The sequence below is a fragment of the Zootoca vivipara genome, chromosome 11, assembly GCF_965207765.1.
Source record: "Zootoca vivipara chromosome 11, rZooViv2.hap1.1, whole genome shotgun sequence".
Taxonomy (NCBI): domain Eukaryota; kingdom Metazoa; phylum Chordata; class Lepidosauria; order Squamata; family Lacertidae; genus Zootoca; species Zootoca vivipara.
This window is the reverse complement of record NC_142594.1, coordinates 34439517-34464627: the sequence shown is the minus strand read 5'-3', so window position 1 is coordinate 34464627 and position 25111 is coordinate 34439517. Positions and strand designations below refer to the sequence as shown.

General features: G+C 44.0%; 1 protein-coding gene across 1 annotated transcript in view; it reads left to right on the top strand.

The window, feature by feature from the left end:
* The window catches only part of ITGA8 (integrin subunit alpha 8), a 128631-nt gene that overhangs the window by 6073 nt on the left and 97447 nt on the right, over positions 1–25111 (top strand). Inside the window, exons 3-7 of the mRNA XM_035129658.3 lie at positions 14629–14729; positions 19866–19989; positions 20975–21036; positions 22750–22795; positions 23624–23749. Coding sequence (XP_034985549.3) covers positions 14629–14729; positions 19866–19989; positions 20975–21036; positions 22750–22795; positions 23624–23749 — 459 coding nt within the window. The remainder of the gene's footprint in view (positions 1–14628; positions 14730–19865; positions 19990–20974; positions 21037–22749; positions 22796–23623; positions 23750–25111) is intronic.

Here is a 25111-nt window from a genome sequence, read left to right as displayed (position 1 = left end):
TAAGGACACAGTCCTTTGTAATGACTAGTTACAAAGAAACAATGGTGTCGTCCCCCCTCCCCACCACCAATAGCTTTAAGAATCCCTGTGTAGCTATACAGTTCCCAGACTTTTAAGTGTGTTGTCAAAGTTCTATTTGAGAACCAAACAAGAATCCCCAAATGGGAGATACGTTTGACCAGGTGACAGGGTGCTTTCACCTGTAATCATATCTCTCAGCAATTTACTTTGGGATCTATAGCAGGGCAAAAGTCGGACCAGGGTCTACTGGCAGAGCTCTGGGTGATCTGTGGTAGATCAGCAGGGATTCCTGGTTCCCAATTGTTTCACATTTGCAAGAACAAGGGCTTTCTTTTTTCCTCTTTATTTCATCAACCCACTTAAAGAGGAGAAAGAAAGTCCTTGTTAAGGAAGCTTAAGGAGAGAGGAAAAAGAGAGCAGATTTCTGAGTTAAAGAGTTCTGAACTCAGTTCTGGTACCAAACAGACACTCCTGAGCTGAACCTGTGTTCAGAGGTGCCCTGCTCCTTAATCCTAAACATGCTATGTCTGCTGCTGCTGCTACCACCCTGGCCACTATTTTGCAGCAGGTTCCAGTTGATGGACCTTGGGACTCAAGTAAAAACAAAGCAGATTGAGAAATAGGTAAACTGAGGGAATGTCCATGTTGTGTGACCAGAATGTTGAGTTTACTTATATTCTTTGCGTATGTGTTTTCCCACACCAGGTGTAGGGAGCCTTTGTCCCAGATGTTGCTGAACCACAGCTTCCATCACCCCTGAACTCTAGGTTGAAGAACACTTCCCTAGCCCACTGAGAGCTGGTCATGTATGCCTGCTGATGTGCCACCAATGCACACAGAATGATAATGTCTTTTGACAAAACTTCTGTAAGCTCTCCTAAATGTGGGTTAATGATGGCAGAACAGAACCTGGGTTCCTATGTCTGTAGGCATGCACACATGGTCTCCTTGCCACAGGTTGTGGACAGGTGGAAGTCAAGAGGAACAAAGTTATACCCCCTGCTGACATTTGCAGATGCGGTCATGAAAACAGGTTCTCAGAACTGAGAATTTATGGGCAAAGGTTTGTAGGAAAGGAAAGAACAGTAATGGATCAATACTCTCAGAAGCAGGGAGCGCAGGAATGCAGAAACAGGTTGGAGGTAGGATGCTAAGAGACAGTGTTAGAAACTGAGATATGAAAGCTAGGAGCTAAATGGCACCTTAAATATAGGTTATGGGTGTAACAATGGAATGTCTAGGCACGCTTTTTTAATATCAAGAATACAAAGATGAAAATGAATGAATTGCAACTAAAATATCATGTTCATTTTTCACATGGTCTAGTCCTTCCCAAGCCCACCCACCTAATATTCTTAAGAGGGTCTCTTCTCCAGTCTTCATAGAGTAGCTGGAAGTGGGGAAGCAGAAAAAGCTCCTCCTTTCCTTCCACTCTACAGTTTTAATCTGAAATCTTGGGTGCAGTTCTGTGCCCAGAGCTCAGAAACTGCTCACAGTAATGAAATTCCCTGCCGCAAAATGCGCCTAGAACAATGGGAGTTTCGAACACTGCTAAGAGCACAAATCCACTGATTGTGTTAACATTAGTATAACCTCTCTCTACCTTCCTTTGGCTACTACCGTATTGCGACCCCAGAAATACATCCTGGCCCTTTAAGCACATTTGGAGTTACTCATGCAGAACTAAACTAGAGGAAATAGCATTCAGGCCTTGGAATAATACGATGAACAATATGTACAAAATCTCTAGTGTTAAATATCTACAGGTGAAACTCGGAAAATTAGAATATTGTCGAAATGTGCATTTATTTCAGTAATGCAACTTAAAAGGTGAAACCAATATATGAGATAGATGCATGACATGCAAAGTAAGATATGTCAAGCCTTTATTTGTTGTAATTGTAAAAATATTGTCAATTTTAAATGGCAGCTTCTGGGAGTGTGTGTGTGTGTGTGTGTGTGTGTGTGTGTGTGTGTGAGAGAGAGAGAGAGAGAGAGAGAGAGAGAGAGAGAGAGAGAGAGACTATCTCACCAGGCCCTGTTGTTAGTGTGCAAGGACAACAGCACCAAGAACACCACAGACCTGGGGAGGAGACTTTGACATCATATGCCTCTAGCTCATCACACATCGCTAGCATCCAAATTCAGAGGCTAGCCAGGAGTTAAATTCCATCTGGCTGGATGAAGAGAAGCCCTGTCTCCTGGAGACAGTTACATCCAATGTTAAGAACATAAGAATCTCACTGGATCAGGCCAGTGGCCCATCTAGTCCAGCATCCTCCCTTCACAGTGACCAGCCAGATGTCTATGTAAAGCCCGGAAGCAGGATCTAAATGCAGCAGTGTTGTCCCCATGAGACACCATCTCCCCTGGGCTCACTGCTGGCCATGCAATGACAGCAGGGATATCACAAACCTAGGGAGTGATGCTGACCACAACCCTCCCCCTTCTCTTTCTTAGCTGTCCACCACCAAGGGATGAGCCAGGAGACAAGTTTCATCTGCAGCCATGCTTCTTGTGTTGTTTTAATCTGTTTTCTTGCAGTTCATTTAGCTAGACTTGGGGCTCTAAATCTTGCAACAAGAGAAAAGTCATTTTTAATATGATTAGTCAGAGCCACACAAGGAAACATTTTGGTGGCACCGAGCTGAACCTCTGATGTCTTACGTCACGGCTCGGTCCTTTCCCACTCACAAAAAGAGATTTTCCAGTTTAATGAAGAATGGGAATAGAATCCAACTGGCATTAATTACAGAAAAATGGGACTGGATCAAACACTGCAGTCATTTTATAGACTTGGGGTTTGCTAATTCCAACGTTCTGGGTGTGACCTCAAAAAGAAAATGAGAGTTGGGTGGGCAGGGGTGTGTTAATACATAATATTTTAGGTCTGAATATCCAAAATCATTTGTTGTTGTTCAGTCGTGTCTGATTCTTTGTGACCCCATGGACCAGAGCACTCCTGTCTTCCACTGCCTCCCCCAGTTTGGTCAGACTCATGTTGGTATCTTCGAGAACACTGTCCAACCATCTCATCCCCTTCTCCTTGTGCCCTCCATCTTTTCCAACATCAGGGTCTTTTCCAAGTTTGTCATAGGTAGTGCATGAGTGTGGACTCTGGACAACGGCTGCAGGCAAGAAGTTAAAGCAGGTCCAGTCCAAGGGCCACATTCTACCATTAGCAACCTTTCAGGGGCCACATGCCAGTGGCAGTAAGGGCCAGAGGCAAAAGTGGTTGGGGCAATTACTTTAACCATAGGCTACATTCCAGCAATGCAAAAGCTTCAGGCTTCTATATACACCCACCCCAATCCAGGAAAGAAAGAGACCTTATCATAGTTTCCAGACACACAAAATCACTTGAAGAAGGCCTGGAGCAGAGCATGACATGGGGAGAAGGGGTGGGGTCTAAGGAAAGCCTCAAGTCCAGAGAGACAGGGGGGGTCCTGAGAGCCCTATTTGGTCTCCAGGCCTGTGGTTTCTCTGCTCCTAATGAAAGAGCTTCAAAAGACCATGTTTTAGTCTCTGATTCCAGTTTGTCCTTAGACATGTTTTCTGAGTAAGATGGCATTTAGAAAGCATTAGGGGACTTGCAACCTTTCAATGCGTGGAGACCCCACAGCACACTTGGATGAGTTTCTGGCTTCCTCCGCCAACACAATACTTGCCGCACAAGTCGGCAGAGCAGGAGCAGGGGATGAGGACACTTCCTACAAGTGGCCTTTGTGAAAGAGCCATAACAGCAATTCCTCTGTTTTGGTCCAATTTTGAAACTATTGCAACATTGTCACCCAAGGCTTCAGAATGCATGGCTGACTTGGAGCAACGGCACGATCTCTCTTGCGGTGCCTTTATGCTGGAAGTTTATGAATGGCTCTTGCTGAGGATCTGAGCATAATAAGACCCCTGTTGGATCAGACCAAATGCCCATCTGGCCCAGCATCCTGTTTTCCTCAATGGCCAACCAGATGCCAGTGGGAAGCCTGCAAGCTAACGTTAGGGCAATATTTATTTTGCCCTAATGGGCAATAGCTTCCCTTGCTGTTGCTCTCCAGCAAGTGCTATTAAGAAGCATGCACCTTATGTTCTTGGATCGGGAGGCAGCAAATAGCCATCATTAGTATGGGTTAATAGCCTTGTCCTCTATGCATTTGCCCTTGAATGCTGCCTAAGGTGGTGCCCACTGCCACATTTTATGGCTGCCAACTCCATAGTTTAACCCTGCACCGTGTGAATACGTACTTCATTTGTCTCTTCTGAACTTTCCACTATTCAGCTTCACCAGACGACCCAGAGTTCTGCTGTTTTGACAGAAGGAGAAATCCCCCCCCCACTTTCTTTCCAGCATACATACTCCTACAAATCTTTACCATTACTCACCTTTTACAGCTGGGTCATCATTTTCATTGAGCTGTCCAGTAAAACCCCCAAGATCTCTTACCTGCCCTTTGTCTCTGCTCACCACCCCCTCATGGAAGTAGAGGCTCACTCTCCTTCACTGCCCAGCACAGGGGAACTGTTTGTGTCAATTACCTTGCTTTATACTACGTGATAGTTCTTTTCCCCAGGCAATTCCAAGGAACCGATTCAGCCTGAATTATTACACTGCTAAGCTGCCTCACACCTGGGCGAAGACTTCAAGCATCTAGTAATCATCTACATTTGCTAACTCTAGAAATTAGGGGGGGGGAATCTTGTACCCAGGACTTTTAGGGGAATCTGTCCCCCTCTCAAACCCATAACAGTAGGTCCCCATTGTTTTCTCTGGGAGGAAAGAAGTTCAATTTGAAAAGCAAAAAGCTGTGCTCCAGATGCAAGAAATGAAGGCATGGCTTAACTATGGAGCATACAAAATCCCCCCACCCCATTCCAACCGTAGTGTGATAAGCACAGGGATTATGGACGGCAGTTTTGGCATCCTAAGAGGCCATCCACTAAGCTAAGCAATATGTTGTGGAATGGGGTGTGTGTGCTTTACATGAAAAGTGAGTCTTGTGGGCATAAGAACACATCAGATTGTGCAACAGGGCTTTCCATTGGGTACATGGACTGTGGCTGATGGGAACCGGAGTCCTATAACAGATGGAGGAAATCAGGTTTGGAAAGGCTGGTGCCCATCATTTCAAGGTTCTTGGAAAGACAGATGTAGTAAAGAAATAACTTCTTCCTAGGCATCCATAGTATTTTAATATGAGACTCTGAACTGCCTTGTTTTTTGTACATTGGCGCCCCTTTGTTTATAATATCCATTTCCTACCAGAACTGTAGGGACCCAGGTGGCGCTGTGGTTAAACCACTGAGCATAGGGCTTGCTGATCAGAAGGTCGGCGGTTCGAATCCCTGTGACGGGGTGAGCTCCCGTTGCTTGGTCCCAGCTCCTGCCAACCTAGCAGTTTGAAAGCATGTCAAAATGCAAGTAGATAAATAGGAACCGCTACAGCGGGAAGGTAAACGGCGTTTCCATGTGCTGCTCTGGTGTGCCAGAAGCGGCTTTGTCATGCTGGCCACATGACCTGGAAGTTATACGCCGGCTCCCTCAGCCAATAATGCGAGATGAGCGCGCAACCCCAGAGTCGGTCACGACTGGACCTAATGGTCAGGGGTCCCTTTACCTTTACCTTTACCAGAACTGTAGCATCAGAAGGGGCTCAAAAGGTCATCAATGCAATGCAGGGATCACAGCTAAAGAAAGACATCAAACCTCTCTTCAAGACCCTCCAATGAAGGAGAGTCCATGAGAGTCCATCCAAAAGGCCTAGTGGTGATCATGAAGGGTATATAGGAAAATACTATCCTAGGATTGCACACAACTTCTTTCAACAGCTGTTGCTTCTTAGGCCTTTTACAGTTTCTACTTTATTTTTAACACTCTTATTCCTACAAAATGCCCCACCCCTTTTTGAATCTCATTAATTGAGAAATTGAGTTTTTTAGTTTTAGTTTTAGGCTGACTGAACTGGGAGCAAACAGCTCAGTTATAATCCCGGTTCCAAGAAGTAAATAGCTTTCCCCTTGGTTAATTTCATTTCTTCCATGTCTCCATCTTTAAAACATCAGCAGCAAATCCTACGTCCTGATTGCCTGTTGGGTTCAGATCCTGAAAGTCTATAAATGCTTCCCTCCGGTTGTTTTGTGTATACAAATGGGTACCCACTGATCTCAGCAGAATGAAAAGAACAGAAAACCCAAGGGCATGCTTTGGTTTGATTAGAGAGGGAGGAAGGGAGAGGAATTGCTCTCAGCCAGTAAATCTGGGGGAATGACAACCTGCAGTTGAGTTCCATTTGGGTTAAAAGGATGCCTGTGGGTCAGTTCAGGCTTTACAAATTGGCTGCTCATCGGGTGCTTCTCTCTTGGTGACTGCTGTAGTGCTTGAAGGGGAAATGAGAGTCTGAGGCTTTTGAGATGCTGGGGACCCACAACCAATGTGTGTGCCATGTGTTTACAAAATGTGGTCTTTCCTTCATGCAATAAAGCTGTTTTGTCAAAAGGCGTCAGTATTATAAGGCAGAAGGCAGGGATGAGTGTGCTAGTTTTAGGCTAGTTTAGGCCCTTTCTGTCATGTCCTCAGGGCAGTTTCTCCTGCTCTCCACATTTTGATGGGCAAACATCTGCTGTGGAGCCTACTGTATGCAAATAGACTCTGCATTATTAATTAATTAATTAAATTTATGCACTGCCATTCGCCCGAAGATAGCATGGCAGTTCACAAGATAAAAACACAGGATAAATGCACAAATGAATAGCGAAGACAAAACACACACACACACACACACACACACACATTTAACAGGCTGTAGAACAGGCATAGGCGACCTTGGCTCTCCAGATGTTTTGGAACTACAACTCCCATCATCCTTGACCACTGGCCCTGTTAGCTAGGGATCATGGGAGCTGTAGTTCCAAAACATCTGGAGAGCCAAGGTTGCCTTTGCCTGCTGTAGAATATTAATCAGCCAAAGGCCTGGTTGAAGAGGAACATTTTCGCCTAAAGATTATAATGAAGGTGCCAGACGAACCTCCCTGGGGAGAGCATTCCACAAATAAGGAGCCACTGCATTTGCCTGTTGCCCCCCTCCAGACCTCTTGTGTAGGAGGAATACCAAAAAGGGACTCAGGTGATGAACACAGAGTCCAGGATGGTTTATTAGGAGAGAGGCAGTCCTTGAGGTGTTGCAGCCCTGAGCCATTGGGACTGCAGATGTTGAGAACCTCAGGCCCAGGGCCCAAATGGCTTCCTATCTGCCCAGATATGGTGGAAGTTGTAGCCCACAGCATCTGAAGGCTTCTTTGCTGGGTACCATTGCTATCCACTGAGAAGCCTCGTTCCTGACTTGATCTACATGCATATACAGAACTTCTCTGGAGGTGTTGCTACACTTGCCTTCGCCACCTGGAGCTCAACTTATATTTTGAGGGTTGTTTTTGTTTTGCTTAATGAGACATCTTGGAGATTGTTGCAGCAAAAGGGTGGACTTGGAAGCATTTTTATTAATTAATAAAGCCAACCTGCCATTGGAAATAAGGATCCTGTTGCAGTTCTCTGAAGTGGCCGGAAGGGGTAGCCAGAGAGCAATACAAAAATACTTCCTTACATTGGCTTCACAATTCTAAATTTAAGGATATTTGTTCAGTACGATCTCTGAATCCCTATTCTGTTAAAAATGTGACACACTAAAAATAATAATCTTAATTTGCTATAAAATAGCTTCTTTTCTTTTCCTGAAGCCCAGAATGAGATTTTGCTAATCTTGAATGATTAGGTGGTTTTCCTTCCCCTTTGGGTGTGCTCAATCACACCTTGATGAAACAGGTTGTGCTTTTCAACCAAAGGCTGCAACACTGTCAAGTTGCAGGAGGGGAGATCTTTGGCCAAGTGCGCAGCTGAGATAAAGCATGAGTCAATTTGGCCAGAAACAGAGCTGATTGTAACCAGAGCCAAGTACTTGTTTAAGGAAAAGAGAGGATGTATTGTGATACGCTAGGGATTTAATTACACGGAGAAGCTATTCACCGTTAAGATGGTGAGACCCTGTGGGACATTAACTACAAGACAGGATTTATTTCCAGAGAAAAGAAATGAAAAGCTCACCATCTCACTGCTTTTTGATACAAGACGTTTAGGAATACCAGTTTCACCTCTTACCATGTACGGGCAAAGTGCTTGTGGTGGATGTGTGGTTCCTGTTGTCGACTGTGACTTTCAAAAAGTAAGAGACGCAGCTTAGTTAACTTGGATCTAAGGCTGGAAAAATCCACTCTCCGCTCGCAACTTAAGCCCAGGGATCCAGAATCCTCTGGATTTGGTTGTACTTCAGCTTGCATTAGCCCCAGCCAGTGGTCAGGGGTGATGGGTGGAATACAAGTTCCAAATTTAAGAATTAGACTGACAGTCCAGGGAAATTGCACAGGTTGAAACTCTAGTGCAAGCACAGTTTTAGAATCATGATGTTGATATTGTCTTGGATGAAGCAATTTCTGACTTCATGGAGAATGCTCTTGAACTGGAAATATCCATCAACTGAGTTAGATTTTCAGATTTGGATGAATTAAAGTAATTCACCGGAATACTATTTTATTTTTATTTTTTTATCATTTCTTCTTCCTGTGGTACTTTTTTATTTTTTAAAAATGCACAGGCTAAATTTAGTGCTCTCTAAGCTGTATTCCATTATTTGTGGTACTTTTATGGATTTGCAGAAGCCCAGACACCCTGTTTGTAATTACTTGCCCTGTTTTCCTAGATTCCACCAGCTTTTTCAGACTGCCATGCATGGAAATCACTTCCATGTCGGGAACATTTGGCACAGCCGCACGTTAGCATGTCACCATTTGATGATGGTGCCATGCAACTGTTTTGTTGCACATAACATGTGCAGGGAAGAATTGGCCAACTCTCCGTGGTAGCAGTCTCTAGGAATAATGAGGCATGTTTCAGCCCTGCTGTAGGCAACAAATGAAGTTGATACTAGTAAGGGTGTAAAGGAAGGTGTTGACTTTTGTGAAGGGAAGTCTCTGTACCACAGTCAGGTTTGAAGGGGCCCTGGGCACAGTACCCCCTGAGGCCTCATCACCAACACCACCTTCTTGGGTCTGCTGTGAACAGGATGGTGGGGTGGCTGGCATAGGAACTTAGGCATCTGCCCTACACAAGTCCAACCAGTGGTCCATTGAGCTTGGTATTGATTGGCGGCAGCTCTCTAGGGATTCAGACAAGGGTCTGTCCTAGCCCAACCTGGAGTTGCCAAGGGTTGAACTTGAAACCTTCTGCACGCAAAGCAGATGCTTTTCCACTGAACTATGGCAAACGGCAGAGGGAAAGGGTGCTCTGAAGAGAAGCACCGGGAGAGAAGCACTTCTGCGTATTTACTCATTAGAAGGAGACTAGGGCTTGTTCCTTTTAAGCCAAGATCATGTCTGTGCTTCAGGCTTTGGGAGTTTTTGTTTTCAATCAAAGCTGCATACTTGAGCAACTTATGCATTCAAATATGCTGGCTTAATCAAAAAGAAAACCTTTAAAGCACAATGCTTTGCTCGTTTGGCTCCGTTTGCCTAGTGAGTCAAAAAATAGTTTGCTTTTATGGGCTTTCCATTCAGGGAGGAATGTGGTCAAATTGCCGCTGTTTAGAGCACCATTCAAAGTGTTGGTGCTGACCTTTAAAGCCCTAAACGGCCTTGGTCCAGTATACCCGAAGGAGCGTCTCCACCCCCATCGTTCTGCCCGGACACTGAGGTCCAGCGCCGAGGGCCTTTTGGTGGTTCCCTCGTTGCAAGAAGCCAAGTTACAGGGAACCAGGCAGAGGGCCTTCTCTGTAGTGGCGCCCGCCCTGTGGAATGCCCTCACATCAGAGGTCAAAGAGATAAACAACTACCTGGCATTTAGAAAACATCTGAAGGCAGCCCTGTTTAGGGAAGTTTTAAATCTGTGACATTTTATTGTATTTTAATCTTTGCTGGAAGCCGCCCAGAGTGGCTGGGGAAACCCAGCCGGATGGGCAGGTTACAAATAATAAATTATTATTATTATTATTATTATTATTATTATTATTATTATTATCATTATTATCATCATGTAGGAACTCAGGACCCTGTCCTATGCCAGGGCATACTGTCAACCTGTTTTCCCCAGTGTTGTCCACTCTGACTGGCAGCAGCTCTTTAGGGTCTCAGGCAGCCATGTTTGGGCTGGAGATATCAAGGATTGAACCTGGAACACGTTGCTGATCTGTAATCCTTAAATTTCTTAAAATAAGAGGCCACTGTATACCTTCAGCTCTCAAATTATTTGAATCCAAACCAATAGCACAACTTCTCTCTGGTGCCAGCTGGGCCCCGTCTCTAATTTTGCACTCCTAGAATTTGTATAATCCCAATTTCTAAGATCAGCCATTCAAGTCCCAAAATGTGTCTCTAATGCCACCCTGAGACTAGAGCATAGCTGCCAAGTTTTCCCTTTTCTCACGAGGAAGCCTATTCAGCATAATGGAATTTCCCTTAAAAAAAGGGATAACTTGGCAGCTATGGACTAGAGACAGGTTTCATAAAAGTGGAGGCTAGAGTGTGGGTGACCATACTCAACTACTGGCTCAGACTATCTTTATTTCCCCTTGACCTTGCCCCGCTAACTATGAACGATGATTTTCAATCCACATGGAAACAGGCTGTGGTAACTAAAATCTCAACCCTGGGCTTCTCTCCAGGTTTTCTACTCAGCATGGGATACGAACAGGCCCAAACTTTCAGTGTTGCAGACACTGAGCGCCAATTGGATCTAGCCAGGACCCCAACTTTTGTTGTCAATGAATCCTCCAGGTATTCTGCCTCCCCTATGGCATATCTAGCTAAACTCGAAGTCCCTAAGCTCTGAAGTGCCTTTACCTTGGCTCGATGTCATGCCCTCCCCTCGGCTGTCCTTGAAGGCCGATACAGGAAGATTGCGTATCTGGAGAGGCAATGCCCCTGTGACTCTGGGCAAATATAAACAACAGAACATGTGCTTCTCCAGTGTCTTTATTATAGCGACATTCATACTAGCCTCATCTTACCATCACTGCTTAAGTACCCAGGGCGCACAGGTCAGATGCCAATCCTACTATCACATACAACGTTGCCAGGTTCTGCACAACAGCGCTCAAGATTCAACAGATAATGACCTGTGCCACAAACTAGATATAATGAGCACTCATATTGGAGTGCTCTGTAGACTGATACCTGTGGTCTTATATATACTAACCTTTTGAACTCTTTCCCTTGTCTGATGTTCCTAGCCCTTCTTTTGTACTTTCTTAGCTTCTTTTGGATTCTTATGGATATATATATAGTGGTACCTCGCAAGACGAATGCCCTGCAAGACGAATTTTTCGCAAGATGAATGCGTTTTGTGATCTGATGGTGACTCGCAAGACGAATTCATTTTGTGGAAAATTCGTCTTGCGAATCGCGGTTTCCCATAGGAATGCATTGAAATTTAATTAATGCATTCCTATGGGCAAAAAAAAGAAATTTCAATGCATTCCTATGGGAAACTGTGATTTCCCCAAGCTGCTCAAGTTGGCATACCTGGTTTTCTCCATCCCCTCTACAACCCGGTGACATACTGTCCAACTTTTTCAGATAAAAAAATCAGGATATGTGTCTTCCGGGATGCACTCCTGGGCAAGTCATGTGACCTGTGTCAGGATCTTGGCCCCTCCCCCCAGTTTTTTCAGGGTGAGGGTGTGATGCAAGAGTGTGGCGCTAAAAGAGGCACACACTGCCCTCATCTTTGCTCTGTGTTCCACCAGCAACAAGGGTGCAATCAGTGGGACTCAGGATGAGGCCCTTTGAAGGGGTGGGCATCACCTTGATTGTGGAACTCTGTCTTCCAAAGGAGATTGGCCTGGGTCCTCCTCAGTTTCCCTGTAGATGTTTTAAAATTTCTGCCCAGCTTTTTGTGTATTTTAATCTTGCAACCGTACACCGCTCTTATTTATTTTTACTGTGGCTCTGAATAGTCTCCTTTTAATAGCATTGAGATTTTATTGTGAGCTGCCTTGGGGCAACCTTTTTAGGATCAAGAGGTGGCACATAATTTTCTTAATATATTAGGGAAGCGGGTTGGGGCTGCCTGCCAGCCCCATATCTAAGTGCTGTTGATACAAAGATGGAGGGGCAAGTTTAAAGGGAAATGTGTCCCTCCTCCCCAAAAAACCCAACCCCAAATAGCATGGTGAAAGAGTCTCCTGCGTATATTTCCTCCACCCTCCAAATCTCCCTTCAGCATTATTATATATTGGGATGGAGAGGTGATGGAAAGTGGGATGGCAAAAAGGTTTTATTTTCCCCTTTCCTCCATTCTGAAACCTCCCCATATACAGGTGAAACTCGGAAAATTAGACTATCGTCGAAAAGTGCATTTATTTCAGTACAGTGGAACCTCGGTTTATGAATTTTCGGTTTGCGAACGCCGCGGACCCATCTGGAACGGATTAATTCACTTTCCATTACTTTCAATGGGAAAGTTCACTTCAGTTTATGAACGCTTCAGTTTATGAACAGATTTCCGGAACCAATTGTGTTCATAAACCGAGGTACCACTGTAATGCAACTTTTTTTAAAAAATTTTTTTACAAATGCTTTCTTTTGGAAATTCCACAGTAATAAAACAAATAGTTACAAAAATACAAAAATAAACATGGCCTGGGGAGAGTCCCAAGGTTAGAGAGGTCTGAGGATCTGCTGCAAACAAAACATTTGTGGCAATGTTTCTCAACCAGTGGTCCTCCTTCCCTTTTGCACCCACTGTGGACACAAGCATGTTAGCGCTGGCACATCCATGATGCAATCCAACAGCCGGGACATATCACAGAAGGTGGAAGAGTAGGAAAGGGGAACCCTCAAGCCCTAGAAGGGCACTATAGCTAGGTGACCAGGGGCATTGTCTCTGCACCGGGTCCAAGTATTGACTGCTGTACCGACCTGGGTTTGTGTTTCGGTTCTGTAAATACATGTAATATCATTTGACGTTGAAAAAATACTTTAAATTCCTCCTTTGACAGCATGTGTGTTTTTATTCTTACTTAGCTCGAATAACAAAAGTTAAGGCTCTGCCGAGTGGCTCCTTGATACGAACCAGAAACCAGCGAAGGGGCTTCCCAGATCCAAGGGGCTAGGAGGCGGCTCCGCGTTTCCTTCTGGGTATCGATAGAGAAGTTCATTAGGAGTGACTGCCGAGGGAGGAACATAGTTTAGGAACATGTGGGAAATCAGTTTACTTCAGATGACTAAGGGTGAAAGAAAGGGAGGTCTGCTTTTCATTAAAAACCTGAAATGGATTATAATTGGACTGGGTTTTTACCCAGATGGCTTTTCTTAGGCTGACATCTGCGACGTGTATATAAAGCAGTGTTAAAGAGCTGTCTCTTGTGGCAGCGGGGGGGACACATGTAATACTGATCAGGACTAAGTTCCTCTCCTTTCCTTAGTGCTGGTTGTGGAATAACAGTTGGAGAGAAATAGCATTGGCCTGGCTGAAATGGACCACACTTTTGTAACTCGTCCCAAAGGGCGGGGGAGGGAAATCAAAGGGACTTCTTTGAAAAATTATCTCCCCCCCCCCTTTTTTTAAGTGACTTGATTCATTTACAATCTGAATACTGACAAATTATAGAATCTCCTGGCTGGCTGGATTGCTGGGCAAGGTTGCTTTTACATTAATTCCCTAGCTGTTATTTTTGCAGCTAAACTAAATATAGTCAGATCCTTTTAGTTATCTCTTCTTCTTTTTCTTCCTTTAAAAAAACCCAAAAACACATAAAACTGCATGTTTGAATGATTCTGAAAAGTGCAAAACTTTGTTAACTGCTTATATCCTGTCCTGATCTTAAGCTTGTTATTTGGAAGTAAGCTGTGTTGTTTCTTGTTTTGAATATGTGCACAAATAGAAGTGAGTTCTAACAGCAGGTGCTCACCCTGGTGTGGAGCTTCATTGTGTGCCTGCAGAGCACACCTGGAGCATCCCTCTTCTCGTTGTGGGAGATTGCTCTGTTCTGCTCTGCACAGGAGCCTCCTGTGGCATCTCAGAGTTCATGCAAACATGAGGAAGTAGGATAATTGTGTGAGTCAACAGGATATTACACCCAAAAGACCTAAGTCCAAGACTTGATCCTGTAGAATAGGGATGATGAACCTGTGACCAACTAATTGTTGCTGGATCTCCCATCAGCCCCATCCAGCCTGGTTCGTGATCAGGGATGATGGGAGTTGTAGTCTAGCAATATACAGAGCAGCATGGGTGCCCATCCTTGCTGTAGAATGACAGAAAAACTAATGCTGTTTTTATGCCAACACCTTCCTGCTAATCATACTTAGAAGTAACTATATTTTCATGGATTTCAGTGGAAGAATGTATATTTATAGCTATTGGGTTGGATCCAGACTAAATTATTTGCACTTATTTCTAACTGAAATCAATGGGACATGTTTAGTTGTGACCTAAGCTCAATGAACCTGGTCTGGATCCAACCCATTGTAAATACCAACTCCTAAGGAAAATGATCCTGAATATAATAATTTACCTTTCTGTTCTTTCCTGGCAAGCATCCTACTTTCTCTCTCTCTCTTTTCCAGACAACAGAAAAATCAAGGTCAATGGCACGAGGGAGCCCATTGAGTTTAAATCCAAGCAGTGGTTTGGAGCAACAGTCAGAGCTCATAAAGGAAAAGTTGTGGTATGTTTTGACACTTTTTTGGCATTCGTTTTGCTGGAACATTTCTTCTGATTCAATTATATATGTTCAAAAAACACAAATGAAGCTGATTTTGATATTTCAAAGCCTATTCAGTGTATGCAGTTTCTCAGGTTGGGTTTGGAATAATCCGAACGCCACAAGATGCAGCCCTTTGGGATAGAATTAATTCAAGCATTCACTGAATAGCTTCACTAGCATAACAGTATCCATGGTGGGCACACAGGAATCAGAAAGATACATCAAATAATGAAACAGGAAACAGCAACTTTTATACTTCCTACAACATACTCTAGAACAGGCATCCCCAAACTGCGGCCCTCCAGATATTTTAGCCTACAACTCCCATGATCCCTAGCTAACAGGACCAATGGTCAGGGATAATGGGAATTGTAGTCCAAAACATCAGGAGGGCCGAAGTTTGGGGATGCCTGCTCTAGAACAGCCTTCTCCGCTCAGGGGTTTTAAACTACAGCTTCCAGCAGCTGCAGCCAGCATGGCAATCATCAGGGATGATGGGAGTTGTAATTTTGACATCTGGAAGGCACCAGGCTGTGGAAGGCTGACTTTGAACATGGGTGTGAAAGAGATCAGCAGAAACTGGGGTTCTTAGAAATGCAATCACATTTTAACAGCCTGCAGCATCTTGGCACATTGTTTTTGTAGGTGGTCGCAGCAGGAGGGGGAGACTCCCTGGATTCTTCAGCAGGCTACCTCATCCCTGTCTCCTGACCACCTTCCTCTCCTGCTTCTGAGTCTGGACTGCTCTCTGACACAGCCTCTTTCTGCTCACTAAATCCTGTTACCTCTTCTGCTTCTGACACCTCCTCCTCCTCCTCCCAGTCTGCTCCCTCTTCTCCCTCTGACCACTCATTGTCATCCCACCACCAATGCCCTGGCTCTGAACCTCCTTGGGAGTTCCCCAGCTGATGCCTTCCAATACTCCTCTGCTTCCAGCTAGTCTATGATTTCAGATGGATAGATGAATGGATAGATGATAGACAGACAGAGAAACAGACAGACAGACAGACGGATGATAGATAGATAGATAGACAGATAGATGATAGATGCTGGTGCCGATGTATTCAGAGGAGGTAATATCTTAATATTTAATTATCTTCAGCAGGCATTTCCCCCAAAGTTGATGGGCATGTAGTTGATAATTAGGATGACACTTTGCTGTCTAGTCCAATCAATGCAAGGGTGCAAATGTCTTGGAGAGACCTGGAACGGCTTTGGCTTTTCCCTAGCAAACTGCCTGGACCTCATCTCTGTCCCTACCTCATAGTTGTACAACTCTGGCTATACTGCAGTGGGGTTAATGCAGTCATGGCTCGAAGTCCAAAGATTTCTTTTTAAAGTCTCGGTGTGGATGCTGTGATTTTATAGGCCTTTTTTACAAGCACCACTAGAAACCCCCAGGTGGAAATCCATAACGATCTACTTCTGTTTTCTCTTGGGCAGTTTTATTAACTAGTAAGGTGATGGTGATGTGTTCCCTGCACAGTCAGGCATTTTGCATTAGCAGCCAACGCCTAGGATTTAATAAATAAATAAATGAAAACACTTTTCGTAAATGACGAATCAAAACATCTTGCGCTGTGAACCTTGCGTTCGGTCATGCTTCATTTTCCCAAAACAATTAATGAAGCAACAAGTGTCGTCTTGGGATTTGTTTTAAAATGGTTTGAATTATTTCCTAATGTGCCTGTGCATCGAAAGGAAATGCCTTGCTTTCAGTAGTCACTCATGTGGTTAACCCCAGAAAAGAATATTTCTTTTCCTTTGACATAAAACAGGTGATGAATAAAACATCAACCTCTCTTTTTTTTACTAGCATGTATGCCAGATTCCCAGCAGTCCTCCCTCTGAGCCATTGCAGCTCTCAGGTTCCAAAAGCGGCACCTTCAGTCTCTCTCTCTCTCCTTTTGGCATATACGCTTGCTTGGGGTGAAAAAAGATGCAATAATAATAATAACAATAATAATCCTATACATATGCATGCACATTAGTTGATGAGCAAGGAGCGTTTTCTTCCAGAGTGTCAGATCAAACACACGCATACAACCTTCAGCGTAGTTTGATGCTTACCATGAATGAGAGCATGTGGCTAACTTTACAGGGGACAGTTCTGTATTTCAAGGGTTCTCAGAGGACAGTCCTCTATTTAATTGTATAAAACCTCCAGGCTACCTGGGCCTCCAATGACAGAAGCACCCACAGACTGCAAACCTGCACTTTTAGAGGGAGTGCAACCCCATCCAGGGTAGACAACCAATTTCTTGGACATGGGATCTACACACTCACAGTGTTTGCATCTTAGCAAGATTTAGGCTCAGCTAGTTTTCCCCCCTCTCCCATCTCACCGCTGCATCCAGAGCCTATGTGGCCTCTCTCAATTCATATGTTAAGGAGAAATAGAGCTAAGCATACTGATGGCCCCTGGCCCTCAAATTCCTGATGACCACTCTTAGAAGCTTCCTATAGATATCAAATAACATGGAGATAAGATATTGCCCTGTGGCATCCCGTAGTCTAGCTGCCAAGGGGCTGAAAAGCACTCTTCTAGTGCTACTCTTGTGACTCAGTCCCAGAGTTAGGATTGAAACCTCTGTAACACAGTTAGGGTTGCCAGACTCAATAGTGGACATGACTTCTGTGCCTTTAATTGCTGTGCTCTCTTTTGAGTCTGGAAACCTTAAAGAGAAACCAGCAGACCCTTTGCTTGGAAATTAAACAAAGGCTCTGCTGGTTTCCCTTTAAGGTGTCCCCAATTCCCAGAGAGCCAGTCCAGGAGGATACCATGGTCCAAAGTATCAAAAGTCGCACAGAGATTTAGAAGCAGGAGCAAAGTTGCACACACCCTGCCCTGTTCTCTGAAAAGGTCATTCATCAGGGCACTGCCTGATGGCTCACTGCCATCCCCCAAACAAAATTCACCATGCTGAAAGCTATTTGAGTTGGGGGAAAGCTGTCACTTAGAGCCAAACCAAGTTCCCTCTCACACATAAATTGCAGCTTTGCAAGGCGGTCTTGGGGACCGCAGTGAAGAGATGATGGGTTGAAAAAATTGTGTCTGCATTGGGATCCTGCTTGATTGCTATTAAAGCAACATCTCCCCTCACCAAAGACCACAATTTAAAGACTAAAGGTGGGGGGGGGAATACAGTGGAACTGCTGAAGAAGCTTGCTTGTGTGTACACGTAAAGATAAATTCATTTCTGGTCATTGCAGAAGGATAATGGTTTATTTGCAAAACCTATCAATCAGTGGTTTTTGCCACACCTGCCAGATTTTTCTAGCAGGACAGAAGAGGTCACAATTCCTCCATTAGCATTTCATTTCTTCTTTGACAGAAAGAGGGAGCAAAGCAACTCTGCAAGGTAGGGAGGTTCCTTGTCATCCTTTCATCTACCCAGCACACTTACTGCTGTACACCAAGTGATAGCGTTAACTGTTACAGTGCTAAACGACTTGAAAAAATGACCAACTCTGCCCACATCATCCTAGAAAGTCCTTCTCCAGGGGACTCCACCTGGAGGGGTGAGCTGGGTGACCACAAGAGGAAGGGCGTTCTGACTGATTTGGCAAAGCAGTAATGGCACGCAATTCTTTCTTCTGAGGAACAAATCAGAACCTTTCCTCAAGGCAAGTCAGTGAAGAGGGAGAGGTGAAGGTGGAGACTGCTGTCACTACCACCACTAATGCTGAGATTTGTTGCAAGTGCTTGTGCCTCTACACTGTGCAGACATTGTGCAATAAGCTTTTGCAGTGGCTCCTGGTTGTTTCCTCACCATCAGAATGCATTCTAAGGCTGCAGTCCAGAGCATCCTTTCATGGAGGCATGTGCGATGCATGCCTTTGCCCTGCTTCCTAGGTTCCCTTTAACTGTAGAAATTGGAGTTCTTGGTGAAGTCCAGAAATAAACAGTAAACTGCAAGCACTCGGGCCAGGAGGAAGATGGATTTCAAGTAAGTCTTCAAAAGGTTTTATTTATGTAATGATGAATTCAAATAGGAATCAATTCCAGTATGATAGTGAGGCAAATAAAAATAAATTCCAATGAAAAAATCCCAGGACAAGGCTCTGTTTCGACAATTTTTTTTAAAATTTAAAAACAAACTTTATTTATAATTGTTTAGACAATACACTCACAAACATACTGAAAAGAAAATATAAACATACAAAACAACTAAGATATAAATAATATGGAACTGAAAGAAAAAAACAGATTACCAAAGACAAAAACATAAACAAAACAATATTAATAATATATCCAAATAATAATTATAACAAAACTATCATGAAGGATCAGGAAAAAAAACTCATAATACAGACAAATAATAATAAACAAAATCAAATCTTCATTCAAACAATCATTCATGCTGGTATCATTCATACCAGCAATTCTTTCCAGGTTCTGATCTTTACCACCTTTGACCATTTGTTCTGTTAAAAGAGAAACTTGATTTCCCTCCCCCCTACCCCCCCCCCACCCCTGTTGACTTCCAATCATTCCTATATGTTGATTATAGTCCTTTCGCCTGATGCATACTTAATTCGATTTTTTCCTTTTCTCTGATTTCCTTGCCCTTCCAGGAATTGTTTCGACAATTCTTCATCAGCAATGTTTTAATGGTCAGAGTGTACCGAGCAAGGCAAACATACTTGGTACACTCTGACCATTTAAACATTGCTGATGGAAGAATTGTCGAAACAGGGCCTTGTCCTGGGATTTTTTTCACTGGAATTTATCTTTATTTGCCTCACTATCATACTGGAATTGATTCCTATTTGAATTCATCATTACATAAATAAAACCTTTTGAAGACTTACTTGAAATCCATCTTCCTCCTGGCCCGAGTTCTTGCAATTTACTGTTTATTTCTAGGTTCCCTTTAACTGCAGAGTTGTTTGGGGTTAGATCTTATGCATGTAAAAGAGGCTCCATTAAAATTCCACCTAAGTGTGCTTGAAGCAAAAGCTAAAGCGAGCTTGCACCCGGTATTACAAGAGCAAATGTAATGGCGCATCTGTCGTGTCGTGGACAAGGAAGGGAGGAGCCTAACCAAACAGTCACAACACCTAAAAGGTCTTCACTTTGTATTGTTTTGATAGGCCTGTGCTCCCCTGTATCACTGGAGGACCCTGAGGGCGATCCCTGAAAAGGATCCCGTTGGCACCTGCTATGTAGCAATTCAGAATTTCAGCGCCTATGCTGAGTACTCTCCTTGCCGCAACGGTACGCTGCTTGATTTTTCGGGATTTGGCCATTGTAGAGCTGAGGTTGCAATACGTATCCTCACGCAGCCCGGCAGTACAGTGAGCCAAATGGCTCTTACTAAGAGAGGCATTTCCTTGCAAAGGGGGGGAATCTCAGTTCAGGAGAGACATCAAATTATAAATTTCTGCATGGGCGCTTTTACTGTACATTTAATTAAAAGAGCAAAGATGAAGCCGGTGCTGCTGCCTTGACATGCGAAGACAGAACTGGCTCGATTTAAAAGAGCTTTAAAAATATAGCAAGCAGATCTTGATAAGCAGAAGCCAGCTTTTAAAAGCAGCGGATTATTCCAAATGGAACTTTTTAAAGAACTGGCAACCTACAGGTTGAACCTGCGCTAAGATAATCCAAGTTGTTTGGTGAGCTAGCAAGCCATGGGTTACATCGCAGCACAGGGTGGGAAACACTTAAGTAACCGAGGATTGTGCAATTCCTGCACTCCTTCTGATGACTGTCACTGTTCAGTGCACAAGTGAAGGAGCCTGTCACATCCCAAAGGCAATAGTGTGTGCAGGAATGTAGAAAAGCTTCTTGGGACTACAATAAAGGCTGTGCAATCCAAGGTCATTTCTCTGACTCGGGACAAAACAAATGGAACATCTCAAATTCACCTTTGGGTCTGCCAAAGCGATTCCCAAGCATGAACTTACTGTTTGGGGTTCAAATTTCCCTGGCAAAATTCACTAACTGGTTTTGATGTCAGCCTCGGATGGTCAGATTGCACCCCCCTTTTTTTGTTTGAAACCAACATTGCTCTCAGGAATCGGTTCTTAAATTTCAGCACAACACCCCCCACCCCATCCACCCCCCAAAACCCCCACTGTATCAGATTTGCATCCTGTTAGCTCTTTCTTCTTGGAAAGCCTTCTCCATTTGCTGAGACAATGTCAGAGTCACTCCGTGTATTGAATCTAATTCAATGATCATATTTTGGTACCTTCAGACAATCCGGATCCTGAGGGACAAGGTTACTGTCAAGCAGGATTCAGCTTAGACTTTTACAAGGTGAGAACCCCCATTGGTTGACTTTTCTCTGGATCGCCCAGTCGCTTTCTTCTTCGCTTTGAAATGCATGCCCCTCACTACCAATCTATCAGTTCTCATATGAAAATTTTCTTTTAAAACGCCTTACATAGTATTGGGTGTCTCGAACAGGAATAGGCAACCTCGGCCCTCCAGATGTTTTGGGACTACAACTCCCATCATCCCTAGCTAAGAGGACCAGTGGTCAGGGATGATGGGAATTGTAGTCCCAAACCATCTGGAGGGCCGAGGTTGCCTATGCCTGGCCCAGAACCTCTTTAATACTAATATTTCTCCCTTTCTTATACTAGCTGTAGGCAGGACTCAGAACGCGCTGAGACTGTGTGCAAGCACCAGCAGAGTCAATCCTGCTGGTACACCTGCACAGGTCCACGCACACCACCCCCCTGCTGTGACTTCACACTGTCCTCATAAGTGGCAGCAATGGCAGCGTCAGAAGGGTGGCTCCACTATCCTGCCGCGCTGGTCACTCCTGGCAATAACATAATTCTCGGCTGACAAACGTATCCAAATTTTAATGCCACTACCGTGCTTGGAAGATGTTCTCCACTTTATCTAGCATACTATGACAAGAAATGAAAACACCATTCTGTAATGAGAATGTGAGGCTTGATTTTCCGTATGTACCTATAAAATGCGGAAGCTTCTGTTCGGTGGTAAAATTTAGGCTCCAGTTAGCATGATGCATATACTCCAGAGATTTCAAAATGGCGGTCTGCAGCTTTTCTCCCATCTCCCCACTTTGTTGTTGTTGTTGTTTAGTCGTTTAGTCGTGTCTGACTCTTCGTGACCCCATGGACCAGAGCACGCCAGGCACTCCTGTCTTCCACTGCCTCCCGCAGTTTGGTCAGACTCATGTTCGTAGCTTCTCCCCGCTTTACGGCTGGCTAAATCAGCCTCTGGCTAAACCAGCCTATTGAAACCTGGTGTCCTCCAGGTATTTTTGACCACAACTCCCATCAGCCCTGGCCATGCTGGTTGGGGCTGTTGGGAGTTGTAGTCAAAAATTATTAGTAGAATCATAGACTCATAGAGTTGGAAGAGACCACAAGGGCCATCCAGTCCAACCCCCTGCCAAGCCAAAGCATTCCCGACAGATAGCTGTCAAGCCTTATCTTAAAGACCTCCAAAGACAGAGACTCCACCACACTCCTTGGCAGCAAATTCCACTGTCGAACAGCTCTTACTGCCAGGAAGTTCTTCCTAATGTTTAGGTGGAATCTTCTTTCTTGTAGCTTGAATCCATTGCTCCGTGTCCGCTTCTCTGGAGCAGCAGAAAACAACCTTTCACCCTCCTCTATATGACATCCTTTTATATATTTGAACATGGCTATCATATCATCCCTTAACCTTCTCTTCTCCAGGCTAAACATACCCAGCACCCTAAGCCGTTCCTCATAAGGCATTGTTTCCAGGCCTATAGTAGTATAGATTTATTTATACCCCACCCACTATTTTTCCTGATGGGACTCAAGGCGGCTTACAGATAAAAACAGTAATTGCTAAAAAACATAGAGAAAACACCTGGGGGGGGGGCCTCAGTTGGATGAGGATGGGATAAACAATGCCATTTGATAAAGGTTTATTATTTGAATCTTTTTTTCATGTTTGGTTTTGATACCTCAGGTATTATTAAGCATAATTTAATGCTGCTGTTATCTGTCGTGTATATAGAATGGAGACCTCATACTAGGGGGACCTGGAAGTTTTTATTGGCAAGGTACGTACTCCTATTTATATAGCCCCCACTCCAAAATGAAGTGAAATGAATGCCTTTAAAAGCCAAGCATGAAGAGACTGAGGTCCTAGCCTTACATACTTGGGAGTAAGTCCCATTGAACCCAGGGTGACTTTCTTCTGAGTTAATGCATACAGGAGGCATTAAAACGGTGCAATGCTAATGACTTTTAAGCCCATCCTTATTCATATGCCTGAAAATTGGCAACTGTTCCATTGACAAGTGGAAGCAGAGGTCAGAATCAGATCACACCCCCTCCCAAAGGAAATGTTGCCCAAGTTTTCTTTTCTTTTTGCATATCATATTTTATATGTAGGGGACCCAGGTAGCACTGTGGGTTAAACCACAGAGTCTAGGGCTTGCTGATCAGAAGGTCGGCGGTTCGAATCCCTGCAACGGGGTGAGCTCCCGTTGCTCGGTCCCAGCTCCTGCCCACCTAGCAGTTCGAAAGCACATCAAAGTGCAAGTAGATAAATAGGGACCGCTCCGGCGGGAAGGTAAACGGCGTTTCCGTGCGCTGCTCTGGTTCGCCAGGGGCAGCTTTGTCATGCTGGCCACATGACCCGGAAGCTGTCTGCGGACAAACGCCGGCTCCCTCGGCCTATAGAGCGAGATGAGCGCCGCAACCCCAGAGACGGACACGACTGGACCTGATGGTCAGGGGGCCCTTTACCCTTTACCTTTTTATTTTATATGTAGACCCACTGAGCCAGAGAAGCATCGTGGTGTAGCGGCTAGAGTAGGACTGTGGAAACCCAGGTTCAAATCTCTACACAGATCCCTTTAATCTATTCCATTTTTGAACCGCAGGCCAGATTATCACAAGTAGCATAGCCGATATTATCACAGACTACTCCTTCAAAAATATTATGAAGAAGCTAAGCCGAGAAAAACAAACTGGAGTGGCGCCGTCAATATACGACGACAACTATCTGGGTAAGGTGCATGATGCTTGTTGGGAAATAGGATATTAAAATAACGCCCACCCTGCTCCAGCAGAAAAGATCCAATATGTAATGGATTCTATAAAATAAAAGATGTGCATACCTTCACTTTTCAGTGTGCACATGAACAGACAGTGGTGCTCTGCATCCCGCTAGTGACTAGAGATGTCAGAAAATCCCAGCGGGAAATGGAAAAGGGAGTGGAAATTGCTGGTGTTCTATTATTTGTCCCATGTCTGGAATGGAAATCAATCCAGTGAATACAATCAGCATTTGCTGCTGCTGCTGCTTTTATTCCGTGAATAATACATAATGGATTACACTTTCCCCTCGTTTGCATTGCGTTTGCACTGAAATGAACAAGGCGGAATAGCAGCACGACAACACAATCACCGTAGTTTTCGTGCCATAAGACGAACCTGACCATAAGACATACCTAGTTTTTAGAGCAGGAAAACAAGAAAAAGAATATTCTGAATCACACCCTCCTCAAATACAAGCAACAAATTCTTACCTGAATAACAGCGGCTTGTATATACTGTATCCCAAGGGAATACATTTTTTTTTGCATACCTTCAGCTGTATAGATATACATGTCATTTTCAATGCTTTACATGTCACGTTCAGTGCTATATAAGTCACTTACATTTATAATCATATTGTACTACTTTGGCTATGTGTTTAATAAAATATTGAATTCTTGCATTGTGAAAAACGAAGATTATGGTGAAAAGTGAAAAAACATGAATTGCAAAAAAACCCTAGAGCTTACAGAACAAAACCTACTTCAGATATGAAATCAGTATTGAAAGAACATATAAGAACAGTTGAAAAATCTCAGGCAACAGAAAATTTGGGGTGGGGAGAGAGAGAGAGAGAGAGAGAGAGAGATTGCTCCGTAAGACGCATTTGCTCCATAAGACGCACAGACATCTCCCCTTACTTTTTAGGAGGGGGAAAGTGTGTCTTATGGAGAGAAAAATACAGTAATTGCATAGGTTATGTGATTTTGCTGCAGTGGATAGCGAGATTAATCACATAGTTTTTGTTGGAAGATGATCTGCAGTGGAACGAAAACAGTGCTGCTTGCTACCAATATAGCGTGGAATGGAAAACGGTGTCTTCTTGCACCCCTGGTTGCGACAAGATAACTGTTCCATCCAGGTGTATTGCAAAGCGTTGATGCTCTTAGAGCTTGTCTTGAGAAATAATTACAGTCGTGCATTTTCCTAGTTGCTTCACTTTGTAGATTTATTGAGCTTCTGAGACATATAACCAAGCTAGCTGTAAAATCCTGACAAATAGTTTTCCCTTTCCTGGCCTTAGATACTCTAGTTTATAAAGCTTTTTTTTA